The following is a 22,524-nucleotide window of genomic DNA, read 5'->3' on the forward strand; positions in this document are numbered from 1 at the left end:
AATAAAAAAACTAATGTGAAATCAAAGCAATTGCCTTATTTTATTTTTTATTTATTTATTTGTATTTTTCTGAAGTTGGAAACGGGGAGGCAGTCAGACAAACTCCCGCATGCGCCCGACCGGTACCCACCCGGCACGCCCACCAGGGGGGTTGCTCTGTTGCAACCAGAGCCATTCTAGCGCTGAGGCAGAGGCCACAGAGCCATCCTCAGCACCTGGGCCAACATTGCTCCAATGGAGCCTTGGCTGCTGGAGGGGAAGAGAGACAGAGAGGAAGGAGAGGGGGAGGGGTGGAGAAGCAGATGGGTGCTTCTGTGTGCCCTGGCTGGGAATCGAACCCAGGACTCCTGCGTGTCAGGTCGATGCTCTACCACTGAGCCAATCGGCCAGGGCCTTATTTTAAATAAATGTCTCTTTATCACAGAGATATTATTTTCTAAAAGAATGTAAAAATAAATAAGAGATTGGAATCCTGGCTGGGTAGCTCAGTTGGTTAGAGTGTTATCCTGATATGCCAGTGTTCCAGGTTCAATCCCCAGTCAGGGCACATAACAAGAGTCAACTGGTGTCTATGGCCATACCACCCTGAACGCGCCTGATCTCGTCTGATCTCGGAAGCTAAGCAGGGTCGGGCCTGGTTAGTACTTGGATGGGAAGAGTCAACTGGTGAATGAGTGGATGGGTGGAGTAGCAGGTTGATGTTTCTCTCTCTCTTTCAAGCAATAAGAAAAAAAAGAGAGAATTATTATGTTGGCATCATTTCTGATGAAATCTTCCCAACATGTTCTCAAGTATTTAAAAAATTTTTTGTATTTTTCTGAAGCTGGAAACGGGGAGGCAGTCAGACAGACTCCCACATGCGCCCGACCGGGATCCACCCGGCACACCCACTAGGGGGCGATGCTCTGCCCATGCGGGGCGTCTCTCTGTCGCGACCAGAGCCACTCTAGCGCCTGGGGCAGAGGCCAAGGAGCCATCCCCAGCGCCCGGGCCATCCCCTGCTCCAATGGAGCCTCGGCTGCGGGAGGGGAAGAGAGAGACAGAGAGGAAGGAGAGGGGGAGGGGTGGAGAAGCAGATGGGCGCCTCTCCTGTGTGCCCTGGCCAGGAATCGAACCCTGGACTTCCGCACGCCAGGCCGACGCTCTACCACTGAGCCAAGCAGCCAGGGCCTCAAGTATTAATTGGTCAAGACTCTCCAAATATTTTATAATATTTCCTTTGGTGTCCTGAAATTTATAGATAATAAAATCTACATAGATATGAAAAAAATCAATAAAAAAGTCTAATAAAATTTAAAAAATTGTTATAAAATACAGTAATAAGTATTTAAATATGTAAATCTTTGGGTATTACTTCTAAAGACATAATGAAGTAATGAGATGCTTGTGTCTATGTATAATAAGTTTGGATTTAATAGGAGTCATAAGAGAAGCCATTCTATTAAAATAAAAGCTTGGGTGTGGTGGACACTAGACTAAAACCTGGTGTTAAGTAATTATAGAGGAGATATTTGCATAAATGAAATAGGGAAGTAACCTTAATTAAAGTAAGAATAACATGACAAATACTAGGTAGAGAAAATGAAAGTGTATACTATTGTTGAAAATTAGCTGGCTCTTCTTTCCAAGGAAGATGTTATAATTTTCTATGTTGTGTCATGAGGTGGGATAGTGAAAAAAAATATCTCAGAAATCATACACTTATCTAATTTATCTCACCACACATTGGAGCAAACATTGAGACTCCCACAACTTGGAGAGGCTACAGGGAAGTTCTATGGCTAAATTTTGGAGACAGTATCAGGTAAGACTGAAAACCAACAGGAAATCTCCAAATAAATAATTTCAGTAGGTAATTGGTGCAACACAGATTTCTTATTGTGCCGCAAATATTTTTAAACTTATATAAAATACATTGATATCCCTATATTTCATTTAGTTCTTCTAATTTAATAATGCATGGTTTAAAGTCTATTAAAAGGAGTCTTGCCTGACCTGTGGTGGCACAAGTGGATAAAGCGTCGACCTGGAAATGCTGAGGTCGCCGGTTTGAAACCCTGGGCTTGCCTGGTCAAGGCACATGTGGGAGTTGATGCTTCCAGCTCCTCCCCCCTTCTCTCTCTCTGTCTCTCTCTCCTCTCTCTCTTCCTGTCTCCCTCTCTCTCTCTCCTCTCTAAAAATGAATTTTAAAAATTAAAAAAAAAACATCACTTTATAAAAAAAAAGTCTCAAATCTCCCTGTCCACATTTGCATTTGGTTTCATTGTTTTTCCAGGAACCCTACCCCTGAAGTGAAACCCTTTTCAACTAAATACTTAATTAGAAATGCTGTAAGTAATTTAGTTCTTCCCACAAGTGAGTATGAAAATCTTAACTGGGTTCCAAACTTTTCATAGTTAGACTGATCAAACTGTAATTTGGATTCAAAGTCATTCATACATTAACTCTATCTGCAAATGCTGGCTAGTGTTCCATTGGTTAGAAGATATTAACCGCCGCCTGACCAGGCGTTGGTGCAGTGGATAGAGCATTGGATTGCGAGGCAGTGGACCTAGGTTCGAAACCCAGAGGTTCGCCAGCTTGAGTGCAGGGTCACTGGCTTGAGCAAGGGATCACTTGCTCTGCCGTAGCCCCCCAACTAAGGTGCCGCAACCAGGAATTGATGCTTCTCATCTCTCTCCCTTCCTGTCCGTCCCTCTCTCTCTCTCTTCTCTGTCTCTGCCCCCAAAAATATTTTTAAAAACTTTTATATATGTATATATCACCCAGTATTGTAAATTCAATCCTATCTTTAAATATAATCAACTAATTGCATCAAATGAAAGCAGAATTTCCAAACAAGTGCTTCTAAGCAAAGATTCCCTTCCGAGAAGAGACTGGAGAAATCTACGGAGCAGGCAAGAGTACTGCTTTTAGTGGCTCCTACAGGCCCCGCCCCTCACGTACACCACTTCTAGGGCGGGCGTAGGACGTCGAGCGGAAGTGACGTGAGGCAGCCGCCGGAGGTGGCGTTGGTGTGTTGCGCGAGTAGGTCTTAGAGTGAACTGGGGCCTGGGCCCGGGAGTGTACCGTAATGTCGATCGAAATCGAGTCCTCAGAGTGAGTCCTGCGGCGGCCGGGGGGTGAGGGAGTGGGGGTGGGGTGGAAAAAGGATGTGGAATGGAAGGTGGTTCGGGGCAGACGTCGGAGAGGCTAGGGAGTGGAGGGGCGTTTACTTGCCCACAAAGACGTTTCTTGCATCTGGCTGCCTCGAAGGCGGGCCCATAAGGAAGTAGCGGACGAGAAGCCCAAAGCCCGTGGAAGGCGGTGCGGGCCCGGAAGAAGGGTACCCCTTGAAGACCCGAGTTCTGGCCATTGCCGACTCCTGGCGTGCTCTTTGATCAAATTACTTTTCCAGACTGGGTTCCAGTCTGATTATTCGCGCAGGGGGGCTTGGACTCTAAGCCTTCCTGTTCTTCCTGCCCCCGTTAAACAAATGTGATTCGTTTATTCTGTGCTTACATGGCCCCTTTGCTTTCCTCTGCACATCACTTAACCCAGTATTGCCACTGTTTCTCTGCCCACTCTACTGGCCTGTATGGGCGCCTAGAACCTCCTTTTTCTTATCGTCCCAGTCCCTGTCATACCATAGAGCAGGGGTCGGGAACCTATGGCTCGAGAGCCAGATGTGGCTCTTTTGATGGCTGCATCTGGTTTGCAATATTTAATTAAAAAATGTTAAAAATATAAAACATTCTCATGTATTACAATCCATTCATTTTCTACCGCTCATGTTCATGGTCGGGTGTTGTATGGCTCTCACGGAATTACATTTTAAAATATGTGGCGTTCATGGCTCTCTCAGCCAAAAAGGTCTCCTACCCCTGCCGTAGAGGCTCGATTACGGCCTTTGCAACGAATAAACGACTAGCTATTTTATCAGGCTCTATCGGGTGCTGAATTTTGATTGGTCTGTAAGCTCTGTGTAGCTACAAAGGAGAAACAGAATCTGGAGATTGGGCCAGAAGAATGATAGTTTGAAGGGATGGGGGGTGGTGGAACTAATGAGTGACTAAAAGAGGTGTTTAGTGTACTTTTCCAGGACATCATCTTCTACCGTGCCTGTACCAACATTTAGTTAAATCATCAGACTTAACATTTGTGTTCTGTGTGTAAGAGAGAAGACTTGTCCTGAGACCTGCCATAGGATGAAAGGAGGTTTATTTATTTAACAAATATTGAAGTTTACTATGTACTATTCTAGATCCTGGGGATATGGTAGTGAACAAAACAGACAAAAATCCTAGCTCTTATAAATGTACGTAGTGATTAGGGAAGGCGAACAACAGACTAAAACAGTAAGTGAAATATGAGGCTTAACGGATAGTGATAAGTATTGTGGAGAAAAATAAAGCAAAGAAGAATGATACAGTTAAGTCAAGGGCAGAAATTGGAAAGGATTCATTCCATGCTATGAGACCTGAATAATAGTTGCCCAGTCTTGGGCTGTGCTACATTTTTTATTATCAATAATAGCTACTATTTACTAAGTATTTTCTGTGCTAGCCATGCTATAAGCAGTATAGTCAACTCTTTAACCAAGCCTACAGGGTAGGTATTTTCTTAACAGATGAAGAAACAGGCAGAGATAACTGACTCACCCAAGCTCACAGTGACAGAACTTTGATTAAAATCCTAGCCAGTCTCCCAGGTTTTAAACTCTTTATGTATTCCATTATATTTGAAGGAAGTAAATTTTATTTTGATTATGCTAAGTAAGAGATCTTTACAGGAAGAGTGTCTTATTTTGGGAGTGCAAATGAAAGTGTTGTAAGGAGGATATAGCAGGTACTAAAATATCAGGGGTCTAAACCTGGTGTCTCGTAAAGGAGCCATAAGAAAAAAGACTACTGCAAATAGTTTCTGTCTACAGTGGTGGTTTTTTTGTTGTTGTTGTTTGTTTGTTTTTTTCTTTTCAGAGACAGAGAGAGTCAGAGAGAGGGATAGATGGGGACAGACAGACAGGAATGGAGAGAGATGAGAAGCATCAATCATCAATTAGTTTTTTGTTGCGACACCTTAGTTGTTCATTGATTGCTTTCTCATATGTGCCTTGACCATGGGCCTTCAGCAGACCGAGTAACCCCTTGCTCGAGCCAGTGACCTTGGGTCCAAGCTGGTGAGCTTTTGCTCAAACCAAATGAGCCCATGTTCAAGCTGGAGACCTCAGGGTCTCGAATCTGGGTCCTCTGCATCCCAGTCCGACTCTCCACTGTGCCACCACCTGGTCAGGCTACAGTGGTTTTAAAAAGAGAGTGTTTGCTTTCCTGTCAGGAATATATGCTCAAGAGCCACATTACCAGTTTGAATCTTCATTTTACCACTTATCTGTTACTTGGTGAGATCCTTATCTGTAAAATATGTAGACATAATAGTAATAACCTACTTCATAGGATTGTTTTGAGGAGGATATCAATCAATATGTCTAAAATGCTTAGAACAGTACTTGGTATATTAAAAACATAATAAACATTGGTTATTGTTTTATGATTATTTCTCCTCAGAGAAAGTTAATTAAAGTCCAATCTAAAATTCCTTCCATGTGACAATCTGACTCTATACTAGTGCTGTCTAGTAGAAAGACAGTGTGAGCCACATATAAGGAAAGAGAAGGAAAACACTGTATCACAGCATCATACAGTGAACTTTTTTGGGGTTTTTTTTTTTCTGTTTTTTTTTGTTGTTTTTTTTTGTATTTTTCTGAGGTTGGAAATGGGGAGGCAGTCAGACAGACTCCTGCATGTGCCCGACCGGGATCCACCTGGCACGCCCACCAGGGGGCGATGCTCTGCCCATCTGGGGTGTTGCTCTGTCGCAACCAGAGCCATTCTAGCACCTGAGGCAGAGGCCACAGAGCCATCCTCAGCGCCCTGGCAAACTGCTCCAATGGAGCCTAGACTGCGGGAGGGGAAGAGTGCGACAGAGAGGAAGGAGAGGGGGAGGGGTGGAGAAGCAAATGGGCGCTTCTCCTGTGTGCCCTGGCTGGGAATCGAACCCGGGACTCCCACACGCCAGGCCGATCGATGCTCTACCACTGAGCCAACCGGCCAGGGCTAGTGAACTTTTTTTCCCCCTTCTTTTCAAGAGGAGGGGAGATAGAGAGACAGACTCCCGCATGCACCCAACTGGGATCCACCTGGCAACCCCTGTCTGGGGCTGATGCTTTGCCCATTTGGGGCCATGCTCGCAACGGAATTATTTTTAGTTCCTGAGGCAGAGGCTCCATGGAGCCATTCTCAGTGCCTGAAGCCAATGCACTTGAACCAATTGAGCTATGGCTGCAAGAGGGCAAGAGAGAGAGAGAGAGAAGGAAGGGAAGAAGTAGATGGTCATTTCTCCTCTGTGCCCCGACTGGGAATTGAACTGAGGACATCCTCACACTCGCTGACTACCACTGAGCCAACTGGCCAGGGCCCATTACAGTGAACTTTTATAGTATATATAAAGATTCTTTACTATACTCATTGAATCCGAGATCAAGAAATTTTAACTATAAACGACGTTGAAAATGGTTGCTTATTCTCTCAATATTTGGCAATTATCTGACTCCTTTTTTTCTTGGGAAACTGAATTTACAATGTTTTTATTTCACTTCTGAAAATTTGGTGATAAAGGCAGTAGTTAGGTGTTATTTTTGCAAGTGAGGACATGTAGCTTTGCTTTACTTTTTTTTTTTTTAATTTTTTTTAAATTTTATTTATTCGTTTTAGAGAGGAGAGAGAGAGGGAGAGAGAGAGACAGAGGAGAAAGAGACAGGAGGAGAAGTTGGAAGCATCAACTCCCATATGTGCCTTGACCAGGCAGGCCCAGGGTTTCGAACCGGCGACCTCAGCATTTCCAGGTCAACGTTTTATCCACTGCGCCACCACAGGTCAGGCACTTTTTTTTTTTTTTTGAAGAGAGAGAGAGACAGTCAGAAAGAGAAATGAGAAGCATCAATTCATAGTTGCAAGTTGCATCATTTTAGTTGTTCATCGATTGCTACTCATACATACCTTGACTCAAGCTGAGCCAGTGGCCCCTTGCTCAAGCCAGAAACCTTTGTGCTCAAGTTAGTGACCTCAGCATCCCGGATTGATGCTCTATCCACTGCACCACCACTAGTCAGGCTGCTTTACTTTCTATACAGTATAGCTCTACTTACTTGTGTAAGTAAATAGGAATCATTAAGATGAAATAGAGATCACTAAATCCGTATTAAGAAAATCTCAAATCACGTCTTTTGGTTATTGTTTAGAAAGTGAACCAAATCATCCTACAAGCATTTAGAGTATTTGTGTCAATGACTAGACTAGGTTTAAATATTTTGGTAAAGTGTGCAACAGTATAACTTTATGAACTAATGAGAAACCTGGCATAGTAAAAAGATCTCTGGTTTTGGAAGTAAGAGAGTCACTTTGGTACCAGTTCCCTTTCTGACTGAGACATTGGGAAAATTATTTTCCCCTCTCTGAACCCCCAGTTCTCATGTTTCTGAGATGGAGATAGGACTGGATGGTCCCTAAAGTCCCCTAGAACTTAGATTCCTTGGTTTTTGGAAAGTTTCCCGTAGATGAGAAAGAAATGAAAAGTAGGTAGTGAAAGGAAGATGGCTAAATAGGAGAAATAAGTTGGCATGGGCTTATTTTGTGGCCTGTCTGGTGAGTGAGGATCCCTGAACTAGATGACTTGCTTTCTTTTTCCAGTGTGATCCGTCTTATCATGCAGTACCTGAAGGAGAACAGTTTACACCGGGCATTAGCCACCTTACAGGAGGAGACTACTGTGTCTCTGAATACTGTGGACAGCATTGAGAGTTTTGTGGCTGACATTAATAGTGGCCACTGGGACACTGTTTTACAGGCTATACAGTCTTTGAAATTGCCAGACAAAACCCTCATTGATCTCTATGAACAGGTAAGAGTGGAGGTGATGCTGATTCCTGTGGGTTGGTTAATGTGGGCCTCCTGACTGGGAAGCATTAGTGAGCATTCCTTCAAGCACTATAGGGCTGTAATTGTTCTTAAAACTTTCACTGTCAAGGCTTGAGTGCTACTTTGTATTTTTTTCTCTCTTGGAAAAGCCAAGATTTTCCCAAATTGAAAGTTATTTCTTTTTTTTTTTAAATTAAGATTTTTTTATTGATTTAGAGAAAATAGGTGGGGAGAGAGACAGAGAGAAACATTAAGTTTGCTGTTCCACTCATTTATGCATTCGTTGGTTGATTCTTATATGTGCCCCGACTGGGGATCGAGCCCATAACCTTGGTATATTGGGACATTGCTCTAACCAACTGATCTATTTGGCCAGGGTGGAAGTATTTCTTAAGTGATCATTAAATGAACTGTTCTGACATCAATTATTCTGATACCTGCTAGTATACTAGAATTCATTTCTGGCACTAACCACTTAAAATTAACACAGACCCCCAAAGTTAAAGGCTAAGTTCTCCGTAACATTGCCTTAATTTCAGATACCAGTTACACCTTGGGGTCTCAGGCCACCCACAGTTCTGATTGACTACAAATTTGGGGTCCCAAGACCCCCTCAGAATTGATAATTCACTAGAATGACTCACATAACTCAGGAAAGCACTATATTTGTGATTGCAGTTTTGTTATCAAGGATACAGACTGTAACCAGCCAAAATAAGAGACATATAGGGTGTGGTCTGGGAGCATCCTAAACACAGCTTCCAGTGCCCTCTCCCCATGGACTCTTGTGTCTCTCTGACCTGGCATAGGAATGTATTCACTAACCAGGAAACTCCATTGGGGTCGCATTCTATCTTCAGTTCCCTGGAGATTGGGATGGCTCGAAGCCAAAACCCTACAATCACATGGTTGGTTTTTATGGTAACCAGCCCCCTTTCTGAGCTATCTCTTTAGCGCAAACTCAGGTGTGATGCAGGAGGCTCATTAATAACAAGGATACTCCTGTCATTGGCAAAATTTCAGGGTTTTAGAAGCATTGGACCCGGAAATCAGGACAAAGACCATACAAATGACATACAGTAGAACAGAGTGGAATTTCTGGACATAAGAATGTAGTGTTTATAAAAATAGGGTAGTTGGTTTGTTTCTTTACAATCCACATGAATTCAGTAATTCCCCAAAGAAAGTTTTGGTGCCTGGAGAAAGATTTCTCTGGAGCCCGTGGAGATATTATCTTTAGTTTTCTTTAGCATCTGTATTCTGAAAGGTAGCTGGAAAGGAGAGGAGATTGGTAGATAAAAATGGAAGGTGGAAGTTTAAGGATTGAAGTTATTACTTACAATTACTTCAGTTGTCCATCTGAAAAGGAGGAGCATTTCCCAGTATAGGAAATCACTTTGATAGGCTATTTCTGTATAAGGAGTTATACTGGAAAAGAACTATTACTAAGAGACTGCATTGAAATGGCCATTTTCTTTCACTTTTCTAGGTTGTTCTGGAATTGATAGAGCTCCGTGAATTGGGGGCTGCCAGGTCACTCCTGAGACAGACTGATCCTATGATCATGTTAAAACAAACACAGCCAGAGCGGTATATTCATCTGGAAAATCTCTTGGCCAGGTCTTATTTTGATCCTCGTGAGGTATGACTGTGGTAATGAAAAGAAACTTGTTAATTTTGAAAACATGTAATAATGCAATCTTTTTTAACCATCTGATTAGGTACTTTTATGATTTGGATTTCATTTTTGATAATATTTTTCTATTTATCTATGTTGTTTGAAATTTGCATATGTTAAAGAGATTAATCTTGTTCAGTTTTCTGAGTATTGGAGGGTCTTCCCTTCCCCACATACCCCATTTTAGACTTTGTGTCAGTTAGTACAGAAGCAGAAAGTTTATTCTGATATCATTTCTTTTTTTTCTTTCTTTTTTTTTTTTTTTTTGTATTTTTCTGAAGTTGGAAATGGGGAGGCAGTCAGATAGACTCCCGCATGAGCCCGACTGGGATCCACCTGGCACGCCCTCCAGGGGGCGATGCTCTGCCCATCTGGGGTGTCGCTCTGTTGCAATGAGCCATTCTAGCGCCTGAGGCAGAGGCCATGGAGCCATCCTCAGTGCCAACTTTGCTCCAATGGAGCCTTGGCTGTGGGAGGGGAAGAGAGAGACAGAGAGGAAGGAGAGGGGGAGGGGTGGAGAAGCAGATGGGCATTTCTCCTATGTGCCCTGGCCGGGAATCAAACCCGGGACTCCTGCATGCCAGGCCGATGCTCTACCACTGAGCCAACTGGCCAGGGCCTGATATCATTTCCTCATTAGCCCAACTACTTGTCTGGCCCTTAAATGCTACCTGACTGCTGGTATATTCACTGCATTTGTGTCCCTTAACCCTGATGATTGCAGTTTCCTTTCGGCTCGCCCTTTCAGTTCTTAGAAGCTCATGCTTTTACTTCTCAGCTGATTATGCTTACTGGTAGCTCGTGGTGACTGATACTCTTTTTATTCTTTCACAACCTTTTTTTGTGTATAGTTTCATTCTTTCTCACTCAGCCTTTTACTAGTCAAAATGGGAGGAAGAAGAATTTTTTTTTTTTCTTTTTTCTTCTGAAGCTGGAAACGGGGAGAGACAGTCAGACAGACTCCCGCATGCGCCCGACCGGGATCCACCCGGCACGCCCACCAGGGGCGAGGCTCTGCCCACCAGGGAGCGATGCTCTGCCCCTCTGGGGCGATGCTTTGCCCCTCCGGGGCGTCGCTCTGCCACGACCAGAGCCACTCTAGCGCCTGGGGCAGAGGCCAAGGAGCCATCCCCAGCGCCCCGGCCATCCTTGCTCCAATGGAGCCTTGGCTGCGGGAGAGGAAGAGAGAGACAGAGAGGAAGGAGGGGGTAGGGGTGTAGAAGCAAATGGGCGCTTCTCCTATGTGCCCTGGCTGGGAATTGAACCCGGATCCCCCACACGCCAGGCCGACGCTCTACCGCTGAGCCAACCAGCCAGGGCCGAGGAAGAAGAATTTGATAGACACTGGATAATGGAAATTTAGGGTAAACTCACAGAAACCATGAGGATAAAGAATTGCCAAGTCAAGATTTAAGTTAGAGGTAGTAAGGAACTTCTGGGCTGGGATCATTTCACTGAAATTACTAAAGACTATAAAAGAATTCTTGGCTCTTCAGATTTTTCAAAAACTGTGAAAACAACCCTTTCTTTGACATAGCTTACTTGGACTCTATTCAAAAATAACTCTGGATTGACTGACCTCAGTTCTCCCTCAGCTCATACTTTTGAAATGAAAGTGGGTAGAATTGGAAAGTCATTTAAAAATCTAATTGATTTAATTAACCCCCTGTTCAACTGGGCAGTTTCTTTACATATTTTCCTTTTTTGGGTGTTTCTGCTTGGCGATTATTGTTGTTTTTTTTAAATTAAGCACACTCATATTTTGCAGCCATTTCTTATAAGTAATGCTATCCCTTCTCCTTTTTCAGGCATACCCAGATGGAAGTAGCAAAGAGAAGAGAAGAGCAGCAATTGCTCAGGCCTTAGCTGGGGAAGTCAGTGTGGTGCCTCCATCTCGTCTCATGGCATTGCTGGGACAGGTAATTAAAGTCCGTGGAACTGAAATTACCCTGTATGTAAACTATACTGTATGAGCTAAAGAAATCAGATATCCTGATTATTGAGGACTGCCTGCAGAGCTGTTTGTATTAACAGCTGTGCCATGCCACCTTCATCTTTCCTGAGAGAGGCAGGATATATGAGTGGTTAAGAGCATAAGCTCTAGAGTCAGAATCAGGGTGACCATAGAATTTACCATTTCATCTAGGATAACTTAAGGGCACTGTTCATTGTGCCAGGATACTGTCCCAGGCAAGTTGAAACAAATATTTACCCTAGTTAGAAGCCAGGCTTTCTCACTTGCTAGCTATGTCGTCTTGGGCACATTACCTAACTCTTGTGATCCCATTTATTTATCATAGTGTGTGGTAAGGATTAAATGAGATTATGTACTTACAGCTTTCTTTTTTTATATTTTATTTATTAATTTTTAGAGAGAGAGGAGAGAGAGAGAGAGAAGGGGAGGGAGGAGCAGGAAGCATCAACTCCCATATGTGCCTTGACCGGGCAAGCCCAAGGTTTCGAACCGGCAACCTCAGTGTTCCAGGTCGACGCTTTATCCCACTGCGCCACCACAGGTCAGGCCACAGCTTTCTTATATTGCCTGACATCTTAACACTCAGTAAATGGTAGCTGCGAATGGTGATTTCTTTTTTTTATTAGTAGCAGTATTACTGGTGGTGTCATTATTATTATATAATATGCAAATGTTTTATAAATAGCACAGGGCACAAGTGATTGAGCTGTAAATAGCCTTTTTGCACTAAATCTGCATTTAGAAAGGGGCCAAAAAGCTATTTGTACCTGACCAGGTGGTGGTGCAGTGGATAAAGCATCGGACTGGGATGCAGAGGACCCAGATTTGTGCTCCAAGGTAGTTGGCTTGAGTGCAGGTTCACCACCTTGAGTGCGGGGTCACTGGCTTGAACGTGGGATTATAGATATGACCCCCTGATTGCTGGCTTGAAGCACAAGGTTGCTGGCTTGAGCGCAAAGGATGCTGGCTTGATCCCATGGTCGCTGGCTTGAGCAAGGGGTCACTCACTCTGCTAAAGTCCGTGTCTCCCCCCCCACCCCCCACCCCCCCCCCACGCCCCCGTCAAGGTACATACAAGAAAGCAGTCAATGAACAACTAAGGTGTTGCAACAAAGAATTGATGCTTCTCATCCCTCTCCCTTCCTGCCTGTCTGTCCCTCTCTCTCCTTCTCTCTGTCTCTGGCTAAGAAAAAAAAGCTATTTGTTACAGGTTTGTAGTACTTCTGAGATATAAACTTAAGCTGCTTTTTTTTTCTTATTTTACTTTTTATGAAAGTAGTCAATGTGCGTAATTTAGGGCTTTCAGTGAGAAATAGGCTCATCTGTCCTCCATCTCTGAATCTTAATTCCTACAGTCACTTCTAACTCCTGACATTTACTTTCATAGCTAAACTATTATATTTATACTGTTGTATCTTGACTTTTTTTTTAAAAGACATTAGCTATTGACTTTGTTTAATGGAAAATGATTTATCTCATACTGAGTTCCCAAAACACGCACACATTCTTCTTCCTCTAGATTTTCAATATAGCTATACCACACTTTTTGTTAAATTGGTTCAGTGTTTACATTATCTTTACATAAGTACTGCTCATAGCCAATAATAAATACATTTAATTTCTTACATAATTTTTATGATTCCTTGAAATAATTGCTTGATTTTTTTTTCTTTTGCTTAGTTTGATTTTTTTTTGTTGTTTGTTTTAGCAAAACCAACTTAAATTTAATGAGATTCTGACTTTCTGATCGTTGGTTGCTGGGGATTTGGAGAAATGTTGAGTTTAATACTTTCCTTCAGCTTCTAGGCACTCAGTGATATGTTCTCTCTGTGGGCTCACATGATGTCTTGTTAATGTGTGTGTGTGGGAGGGCTTTTCCTTAAGAGGACATACCATCATTCTGAGTCAGCCATGGCTTTGAAAGGAGCATTGGTTCAGCGTAGGTGAAGCATTGCAAGATGTCCATCATGTTCCTAGCTCTAGTACAGTTGGACATTGGTGTCCCAGTGTGAGCCACTATTGGTTTTTGAGATGAAATAAATTTTCTGTACTTTGAAGAAGCTTGTGGTTTTACTTTCTTTGTTTCAGTTACCTGTGGTAAACCGCAGTCCTAAAATATTAAATTAAAAATTCCAGAAATAAACAGTTTGTAAGTTTTAAATCACGCTGTTCTGAGTAGTGTGACGAAATCTTGTTCCATCCCACTCTGTCCCACCCAGGACATGAGTCATCTTTTTGTCCAGCGTATCCACACCGTGGATGCCATCTGCCCTATAGTCACTTAGCAGCCATCTTGTTTATCACATTGACTGTTGAGGTATCTCAGTGCTTGTGTTCAAGTAACCATTGTAGTAGCCTAATTCTTTGTCACAATGCTTATGTCATACACCTCACTTTATTTTATCACATAGACATTGTATCAGCTAACATCACAAGAAGAAGGGTGAGTACAGCACAATATTTGAGAGAGCACATTCACATAATGTTTGTTGTAGTATATTATATCACTCTGCTATTGTTGTTAATCTGTTATTATGCCTAATTTATAAGTTAAACTTTATCATGAGTAGGTATGTTTACGAAAAAAAGAGTATATGTAGGATTTGGTACTGTTCAGTTTCAGGCATCTACTAGGGGTCTTGGAAAATATCCCTATGGATAAGGGGGGACTACTGTACTGGGGTTTGTGAATCTGAAACTTAGCTGTGAGGTTTTGGCTAGACCTGTAGCTCTGTAAAGTGCACTAGTGGTTGAAGCTATACATATAAATATAATACCCTGGAATGCGTGGAGAATAAGAAAAGTAAAAGTTTGAGAAGAAAGCTATAGAAAACACTTAAAGTGAACAGAGTGAAGAGAGAAAGGAACAGCCAGAGAGATAAAAGGGGAAGCTGAGAAAATAGGATTAGATAAGCCAAGAGAGGAGTTTCAGGAAGATGAGTAGTAAGGTCATAGCAACTAAGGAAGTTCAAGGTTATAAAGGAATCTGGTTTTGACAGTTGGGATATTTGAGATACACCTCCAGTGGAAAGGGAGACAGAAGGTATGTTGCAATGAGTTAGGATTTAATTAACTGAGAAGTGAAGACAGTGTAGATGGCTCCTGAAGCTGGTGGTCAAAGGAAAACAATGACAGTGATGAGGAGTAGAGAGGGCAATAGCTAAAGAACAGAGTAAGAGGGGATTTCTTTTCTTTTGAAGATGGGAGTGATTTGAAACTTACAGACTAATGGTAAAGAGCAAGCAGAGAGTACACATTGATTGGAAAGAGGCCTTGAAATTTTTTCTTACCATTGCAGTAAACCATGAAAAATAAGTAACATGAATTTTGGAAAGATATAAAATTAATAATATTTAGAAACATTAGATATTTAAACTATAATAATTATAGACTTAATTTAAAAGTTTGATATTGTCAGATATAAGTTAATTGCATTCCTTTATATTAGTAGTAGCCAGTTAGACAATTAGTGAAAAAACAGCTTTTGTTTTTAACAACAATAAGGTTGAAATTCTAGCTCTAACTTTCATGAGAAACAGGTGATTTCCATTTTTACTTTATTTTTGTGACAGAGAGAGGGACAGATAGGGACAGGCAGGCAGGAAGGGAGAGAGATGAGAAGCATCAATTCTTCGTGGCGGCACCTTAGTTATTCATTGATTGCTTTCTCATATGAGCCTTGACCGGGGGCTACAGCAGAGCAAGTGACCCCTTGCTCGAGCCAGCGACCTTGGGCTCAAGCCAGCAACCATGGGGTCATGTCTAAGATCCCACACTCAAGCCAGCAACCCTGCACTCAAGCTGGATGAGCCTGTGCTAAAGCCAGTGATCTCAGAGTTTCGAACCTGGGTCCTCTGCATCCCAGTTTGACACTATCCACTGCGCCACTGCCTGGTCAGGTGGTGATTTCCATTTTTAAAAAAGGCAAAAACTGCCTGACCAGGTGGTGGCGCAGTGGATAGAGCGTTGGATGAGTATTAAGGTCATAGCAACTAAGGAAGTTCAAGGTTATAAAGGAATCTGGTTTTGACGGTTGGGATATTTGAGATACGCCTCCAATGGAAAGGGAGACAGAAGGTAAGTGCAGGCTCATCTGGTTTGAGCAAAAAGCTCACCAGCTTGGATCCAAGGTTGCTGGCTTGAGCAAGGGGTTACTCGGTATGCTGTAGCCCCACAGTCAAGGCACATGTGAGAAAGCAATCAATGAACAACCAAGGTGCCGCCACGAAGAATTGATGCTTCAATGAAAAACTGATGATTGATGCTTGTCATCTCTCTCTGTTCTTGTCTGTTCCTGCCTCTCCCTCTCTCTGACTCTCTCTCTGGAAAAAAATAAAAAAATTTAAAAAAATTTAAAAGGCAAAAACCTGTCAAAACTTAGAAGAAGATTTGAGTAAATGATTGAATATTGATTTTCCTGGATAAGACTGACCATTGATGTCAGTTCTTAGATTTAAAGCAATTATAACAAAGATCACAGTAGGATTAGAACTCTTTCAGAAAAGAATTTTAGTGTTCATCTGGAAAAATAAACTTGGATGTATATTCATTAAGGAAATTGAAAAGGAAGAGTGTTGACAGCATACTAGTCCTAGAAATTTTAAAGCATTTAATGAAGGTTCCTAGTTTGAATCATTTTGATACTTGGCATAAGAATATCTGTTGCAGCCAGTGCAACAACAGTGCAAGAAATTGATCCATAAGAATTGAATAGATGATAATGGGAATGTCAAAAATCCTAGGAATAGGAAAAGATTATTCACCTTTTTTGTTTTGGGATACTTTAAAATGGGGGGAAAGGTCAGCTCAGAGCCTTCTCATGTTTTATACAGCATAATTTCAGATAGACTGAAAATTGTGTATTTTAAGAAAATAGAGCCCTGGCTGGATAGCTTGGTTGGTTCGAGCATCATCGCGAAGTACAGAGGTTGCTGGTTTGATCTCGGTTCAGGGCACATACAGGAGCAGATTGCTATTCCTCTCTCTCTTTCTCTCCCTCCCTTCTTGTCTCGCTAAAATCAGGAAATAAACATAAAAAAAAGAGAAAATAGAAAAACTAGAAGATAATATAATTTATCAAACTCTTGATAGGGAAGAACTTCCTGTGATTAGGGAGTAAATATCTAGGTAAAGGTCAGCAAATTTGATCACTTAAGATGCAAAGAAGGCCCTGGCTGGGGCTCAGTGGATAGAACATGAGCCTGGCATATGGACGTCCTGGGTTCGATTCCCAGTCAGGATACACAGGAGAAACAACCATCTGCTTCTCGCCCCCACTCTTTTCCCCTTTCCCTGTTCTCCTCCTGCAGCCAATGGCTCGATTGATTTGAGTGTGGTCTTGGGCACAAAGGATAGCTTGGTTGATCTGAGTAAGTCAGTCTCAGGTGCTAAAAATAGCTTGGTATTTGAGCATTGGCCCCATATGGGGTTGCCAGGTAGATCCTGGTCAGGGAGTATGTGAGAGTCTGCCTCACTATCTCTCCTCTTCTCACCTCCAAAAACAAACAAAACAAACAAAAACAAAGAAAGCTATATGGCTATAATAAAAAATAGGCAGATTGGGGGAAAAAATTTTTTGGCAAACGTAAATAACTGATCACATTAAAAGCTCACAAATTGGCCCTGGCTGAGTGTCAGCCAGCGTATAGATGCCCCAGGTTGATTCCTGGTCAGGGCATACAGGAGAAGCACCCATTTGCTTTTCCACCCCCCCCAACCTCTCTCTCTCTTGCTTTCTCTTTCTCCCTCTCTCGCTTTCTTCTCCTGCAGCCATGGCTTGATTGGAGCAAATTGACCCCAGGTGCTGAGGATGGCTCCATGGCCTCTGCCTTAGGCGCTAAGAAGAGCTCAGTTGCTGAGCAACAGAACAGCTCCCCAGATGGGCAGAGCATCGCCCCCTAGTAGGCTTGCTGGATGGATCCCGGTCAGGGCACATGTGGGAGTCTGTCTCTGCCTCCCCTCTCCTCACTGAGTAAAATATAAAAATAAAAAGAGCTCTCAAATTGTTAGGAAAAATAGTAGATCAGTGAGCAAAGACCATGAGTGAATGAATGGCAAATAGAGGAAGTATATATCTAGTTAATAAACTTGGAGAGAAGTTCAAATTAATCAGAGAACTGACCAAAGTAGGTTATAACTTTTCTCTTGTTAAATTAGCAAAATTTAAAAATGATATGCAAAACTATTGAGTTTTATTGATAAAACAAAGGGAAAAGGAATAAACATTGATCCATGTATCTGTTATATAGACTTAACGTATATTATTTTGTTGTTTCCTTTCAGCAGCTCTAGGAATTAGGCTTTTACTTTTTTTTTTTTTAAAGAGTATTTTTTTTTTTTTTTTTTTTTTTACAGGGACAGAGAGAGAGTCAGAGAGAGGGATAGACAGACAGGAACGGAGAGAGATGAGAAGCATCAATCATCAGTTTTTTGTTGCGAGACCTTAGTTGTTCATTGATTGCTTTCTCATATGTGCCTTGACTGCGGGCCTTCAGTAGGCCAAGTAACTCCTTGCTGGAGCCAGCAACCTTGGGTCCAAGCTGGTGAGCTTTTTGCTCAAGCCAGATGAGCCCGCGCTCAAGCTGGCGACCTCAGGGTCTCGAACCTGGGTCCTTCCGCATCCCAGTCCGACGCTCTATCCACTGTGCCACCGCCTGGTCAGGCTTTTAGTTCATGAGATTGGGAGTCAAAATAACATTCGGCAGATGATCTAGCCTAGGGCCATCTGTCCCCAAATCCATGATTTTTTCATTCATAATATAGTTGTGAGTGTTGTTGAAATTGAGACTTTTTGGGGAAACTTTGTTAGTGTATATCAAGAGCCTTAACCTCTCATGTTCTTTTTTTGGATTCAATAACTCCTATTCTGGGAATCTATTATTCTAAAGTGGGAATATCCCCAAAAGAGAAAAAGTCTTATGTCCAAAGATGTTTATAGCGGCATTAATTAGATGAGTGAAATGTTGGAAATGTGTAAGTGTCCATTAATATATTACCATAATTAAATAAACTGTTAAACATCTACTAGATAGGCTATGTAATATTTAACAGTCATTGGAAGGATAATTGTGGCATAGCACGATCTGATGTTAGGTGAAAACAGGAGAATATAAAACTTTGCATATATTATAATTACAGCTACATTAATTAAACACATGTGTAAGGAAGGAAATATGAGAAGATAATATAGAAAATGCTAACAGTGGCCGTGTTTTGGATTTGGAACTCTGAGAGATTTTTGTTTTCCATATTTTATTTATAATAAGAAAATGGGTGTGGAAAGATGGACCCATTGGCTTTCAGAATCCTCTTTTATGCTGAGCTCAGCCTGTGTTTCTAGGACGCACAGAGTAGCATAGATTATGTGGTGTTGGGATGGCCAAAGATGGATAGGTCTGTGGCTCCCAGTGGCCTGTGAACCTCACCCTTTTGGGCTTGATTTTGAGCAATCAGGATGAGATTTCTCTCCCTCTCTCCTTTTTTTCTCTTCTTTTTTTTTTCTTCTTTTTTTTTTAAAGGTGAGAGGAGGGGAGATAGTGAGGCAGAGTCCTGCATGCACCCCTACCAGGATCCACCTGGTTACTCTGTCTGGAGCTGGGGCCACGCTCTAACCAAGTGAGCTGGCTACAAGAAGGGAAGAGGGAAAGCAGGGAAGAGGGAGGGGGAGAGAAGCAGATAGTCGCTTCTCCTGTGTGCCCTGACTGGGAATCAAACCCGGGATGTCCATATGTCCAGGATGAGCTCTTAAAAGCACCCAGTGTAGCCTGACCTATGGTGATGCATTGACCTGGAATGCTGAGGTTACGCATTCAAAACCCCGGGCTTGCCCAGTCAAGGCATATACAAAAAGCAATTACGAGTTGATGCTTCCCACTTCTACCCCCACCTTTCTCTCTCCTCTCTCTAAAAGTCAATACATAAAATCTTAAAAAAAAAAAAAAAAAAAAGGCAGCCTGACCAGGCAGTGTTGTAGTGGATAGAGTGTCATACTAGAGTGCGGAGGACTCAGGTTCGAAACCCCGAGGTCGCCAGCTTGAGCACAGCTTCGTCTGGTTTGAGCAAGGCTCACCAGCTTGAGCCCAAGGTCGCTGGCTTGAGCAAGGGGTCACTCAGTCTGCTGTAGTTGTCCCCCGCCCCCGGCGCACATACGAGAAAGCAATCAATGGACAACTAAGGTGTCTCAACAAAAAAGTAATGATTGATGCTTCTCATCTCTCTACGTTCCTGTCTGTCTGTCCCTATCTATCCTTCTCTCTGACTCTCTGTCTCTATCAAAAAAAAAAACAACCCACCAAAAAAGGCTCAAGTGGATTACTTTACATTTCTTTTTTCATAGGCACTGAAGTGGCAGCAGCACCAGGGGTTGCTTCCTCCTGGCATGACCATAGATTTGTTCCGAGGAAAAGCAGCTGTCAAAGATGTGGAAGAAGAAAAGTTTCCTACTCAGCTGAGCAGGCATATTAAGGTAGGACCCTTAGGCACTGAGCCAGTTAGTAATCATTTGTTGAGGTCTTCACATGTGCTTGCTCAGTCAGGCCCTATACTAGGAGTTTGGGTTAGAAAGCAAAACTTAGTCTCCAGCTCTGACAACATTCAGGGTTGCTGTTGGTGACCACTGGGTCCTGTGGCCTGGCAGTGGCACACCACAGTTGTATAACCAAGTGGACATACTGTATTTCCCCATGTGTTAGACACTCCCAGGTAGAAGGGGCACCTTAATTTTGAGGCCCGAAATTTGGAGAAAAGAAAAAGCGTATTACATAAAGTCATTGAACTCAAGTTTTATGCATCATAAAATTCATACAACTCATCTGCGTGAAAAAGCGGGAAATGCAGGTAAAAAAACTATAACCACTGCATAAGATGCACCCAGTTTTTAGACCCCAAGTTATTTGGAAAAAAGGTACATCTTACACATGGGGAAATACAGTACATTTGAGGTCTGGCCCATCTGACCTTGCACTTCCTCCCAGGAAGTCTGTATTTGGAAGTATGGTTAGCTCAGGGGTCTCAAACTCAACTCAGCATGTGGGCCGCAGAGCAAGATCACAGCCGTTCCGCGGGCCGCAGAGCAAGATCACAGCCGTTCCGCGGGCCGCACTAGGTCTACAAAAGGCAACTGTTACGCAACACTTTTCTCACTGCAGTTGAAAACAAAAAAAAATCAGTACAACAAGCACAATCGTACATGCAGTTTACTCAGTGTCACAAAATGACCAGAAACTGTAGTTCGCATCACAACTGCTGTTAACTAAGCTAATATCTAGCTAGGATGCTAGAGAAATGAAAAATACAAGTAGGCCCCTAGGCTTACTTAATTTTATCCAAAATATTTTGAACTTCGTGGATTAGTCTGCAGGCCGCACAAAATTGTTTGGCGGGCCGCGAGTTTGAGACCCCTGGGTTAGCTGTTTGCTTAAGCCTGGAACTATGAACGTTTAAATATATTTGTCTTGTTCAACATTTGTGTTTTTGCCTGCTGCCTGTCAGGCAAAGTACGAGGTATGAAGTGGGCTTTTATGATGTTTGAAGATAATAATTTATCATCTTACAGCTGGTTCTTGTTTTTATTTTAATCTGAGACTTTCCTAGGGAAAAGCACAATTTAAGTAATTGCTTCAGTTTCCAGAATTATATTTGCTACTTCAGCATCTTTATATATATTACAGTTTTTCTGTAGGTTTGTGCTCTTACTGAATTTATGTACTTTAAAATAATTCATGTTCTTCAAAGCTTTGACTTTGGCTTAGTGAATTGAATTTGTCTTTTCTGAGTTATATGTTCTGACTTGTATTCGAAGATACTTTTGAGCAGTCCTTTCAGCCTTGAGACAAAAATCCATTACAATTACACTGCTAGGCTAAGATTTTGTTACACTTTCCTTTTTTTTTGGCATTTAAATTGAAATTCATAACAGCATTTCTGTGTATTGTTCTGTAGTTTTCATCAGTTGTTGGGAGCATGATTGCTGGTAAATGCTCAATACATTTCCTAGGTAAACAGTCTGTATCAGCTTTAACTAGTTCTCCCAGAGTTAGTCACCTAAACGTTATCACTTGATTAAGGGAAGGTCATGAAAAGAAACAGTGATAGAAAATTTGTTTACAAAATAGTGTGTGAAAGCAGAGAGTTATTTTGAAAAACTGACTTTTTCCCCCTAGATACACAACAGAAACATATTCTGGTATATTAAGTTGAGTGTCATGCTAATAGTGGCTGATTCTGATAAAAGCTTATTGTTTGGGTTAACAGGACTATTTGTTCTAAGTCCCATGTTAAAATAGTTTTTTTGGTTGTTGGTATTGTCTTTCCTTTATTTGGAAAAGTGAACTTCACATTAAAAATACCAGTTTTAGCTGAGAGTCTAGACACAAAACTGGTCAGAGAAAATATATCCACAATATTCCTGTGTCTGGGTGCAGAAATGTTCCCTCTATATTTCATAATAATAAGCTAGCTATGACTTGATGCTAGGGCAGGGTTTCTCAAAAGGTTAAAGTGGGAGCTGTTTTAAGTCCATTAGATAAAAGTGTATCTATTTCATTGTTTCATTTGAAACAGTTTGGTCAGAAATCACATGTGGAGTGTGCTCGATTTTCTCCAGATGGTCAGTATCTGGTCACTGGGTCTGTTGATGGATTCATTGAAGTATGGAACTTTACAACTGGAAAAATCAGGAAGGTAAAGTATTTAAAATACATTAACTTTTTAGTAAAAGAATGATCTGTTGATCTATTGTTTCTTAATTATCTGTTATTTTTACAATTTAAATGTATTTTTTGAGTGGGTTATATGTACATCTGATCGATGTTATATAAAATAGAAAAGTTGTTTTGTAAAGGGTCTTGTTCTCTAGTCTCTTGGCTAGTCAGTTCCCTTCCTTAGTCCAGACAGGGTTACCAGTTTCTTGTGGAACCTTC

General features: G+C 41.9%; 1 protein-coding gene across 1 annotated transcript in view; it reads left to right on the plus strand.

Annotated features, from left to right (window-relative positions):
• The first annotated feature begins 2,973 nt into the window (after nucleotides 1-2,973).
• Nucleotides 2,974-22,524, plus strand: part of SMU1 (SMU1 DNA replication regulator and spliceosomal factor) — a 34,612-nt gene continuing 15,061 nt past the window's right edge. The window contains exons 1-6 of the mRNA XM_066256928.1: nucleotides 2,974-3,099; nucleotides 7,725-7,935; nucleotides 9,442-9,594; nucleotides 11,439-11,549; nucleotides 19,941-20,069; nucleotides 22,166-22,285. Coding sequence (XP_066113025.1) covers nucleotides 3,074-3,099; nucleotides 7,725-7,935; nucleotides 9,442-9,594; nucleotides 11,439-11,549; nucleotides 19,941-20,069; nucleotides 22,166-22,285 — 750 coding nt within the window. The 5' untranslated portion in view covers nucleotides 2,974-3,073. The remainder of the gene's footprint in view (nucleotides 3,100-7,724; nucleotides 7,936-9,441; nucleotides 9,595-11,438; nucleotides 11,550-19,940; nucleotides 20,070-22,165; nucleotides 22,286-22,524) is intronic.

This window comes from Saccopteryx bilineata, chromosome 2 (genome assembly GCF_036850765.1).
Source record: "Saccopteryx bilineata isolate mSacBil1 chromosome 2, mSacBil1_pri_phased_curated, whole genome shotgun sequence".
In the NCBI taxonomy this organism is placed as follows: Eukaryota; Metazoa; Chordata; class Mammalia; order Chiroptera; family Emballonuridae; genus Saccopteryx; species Saccopteryx bilineata.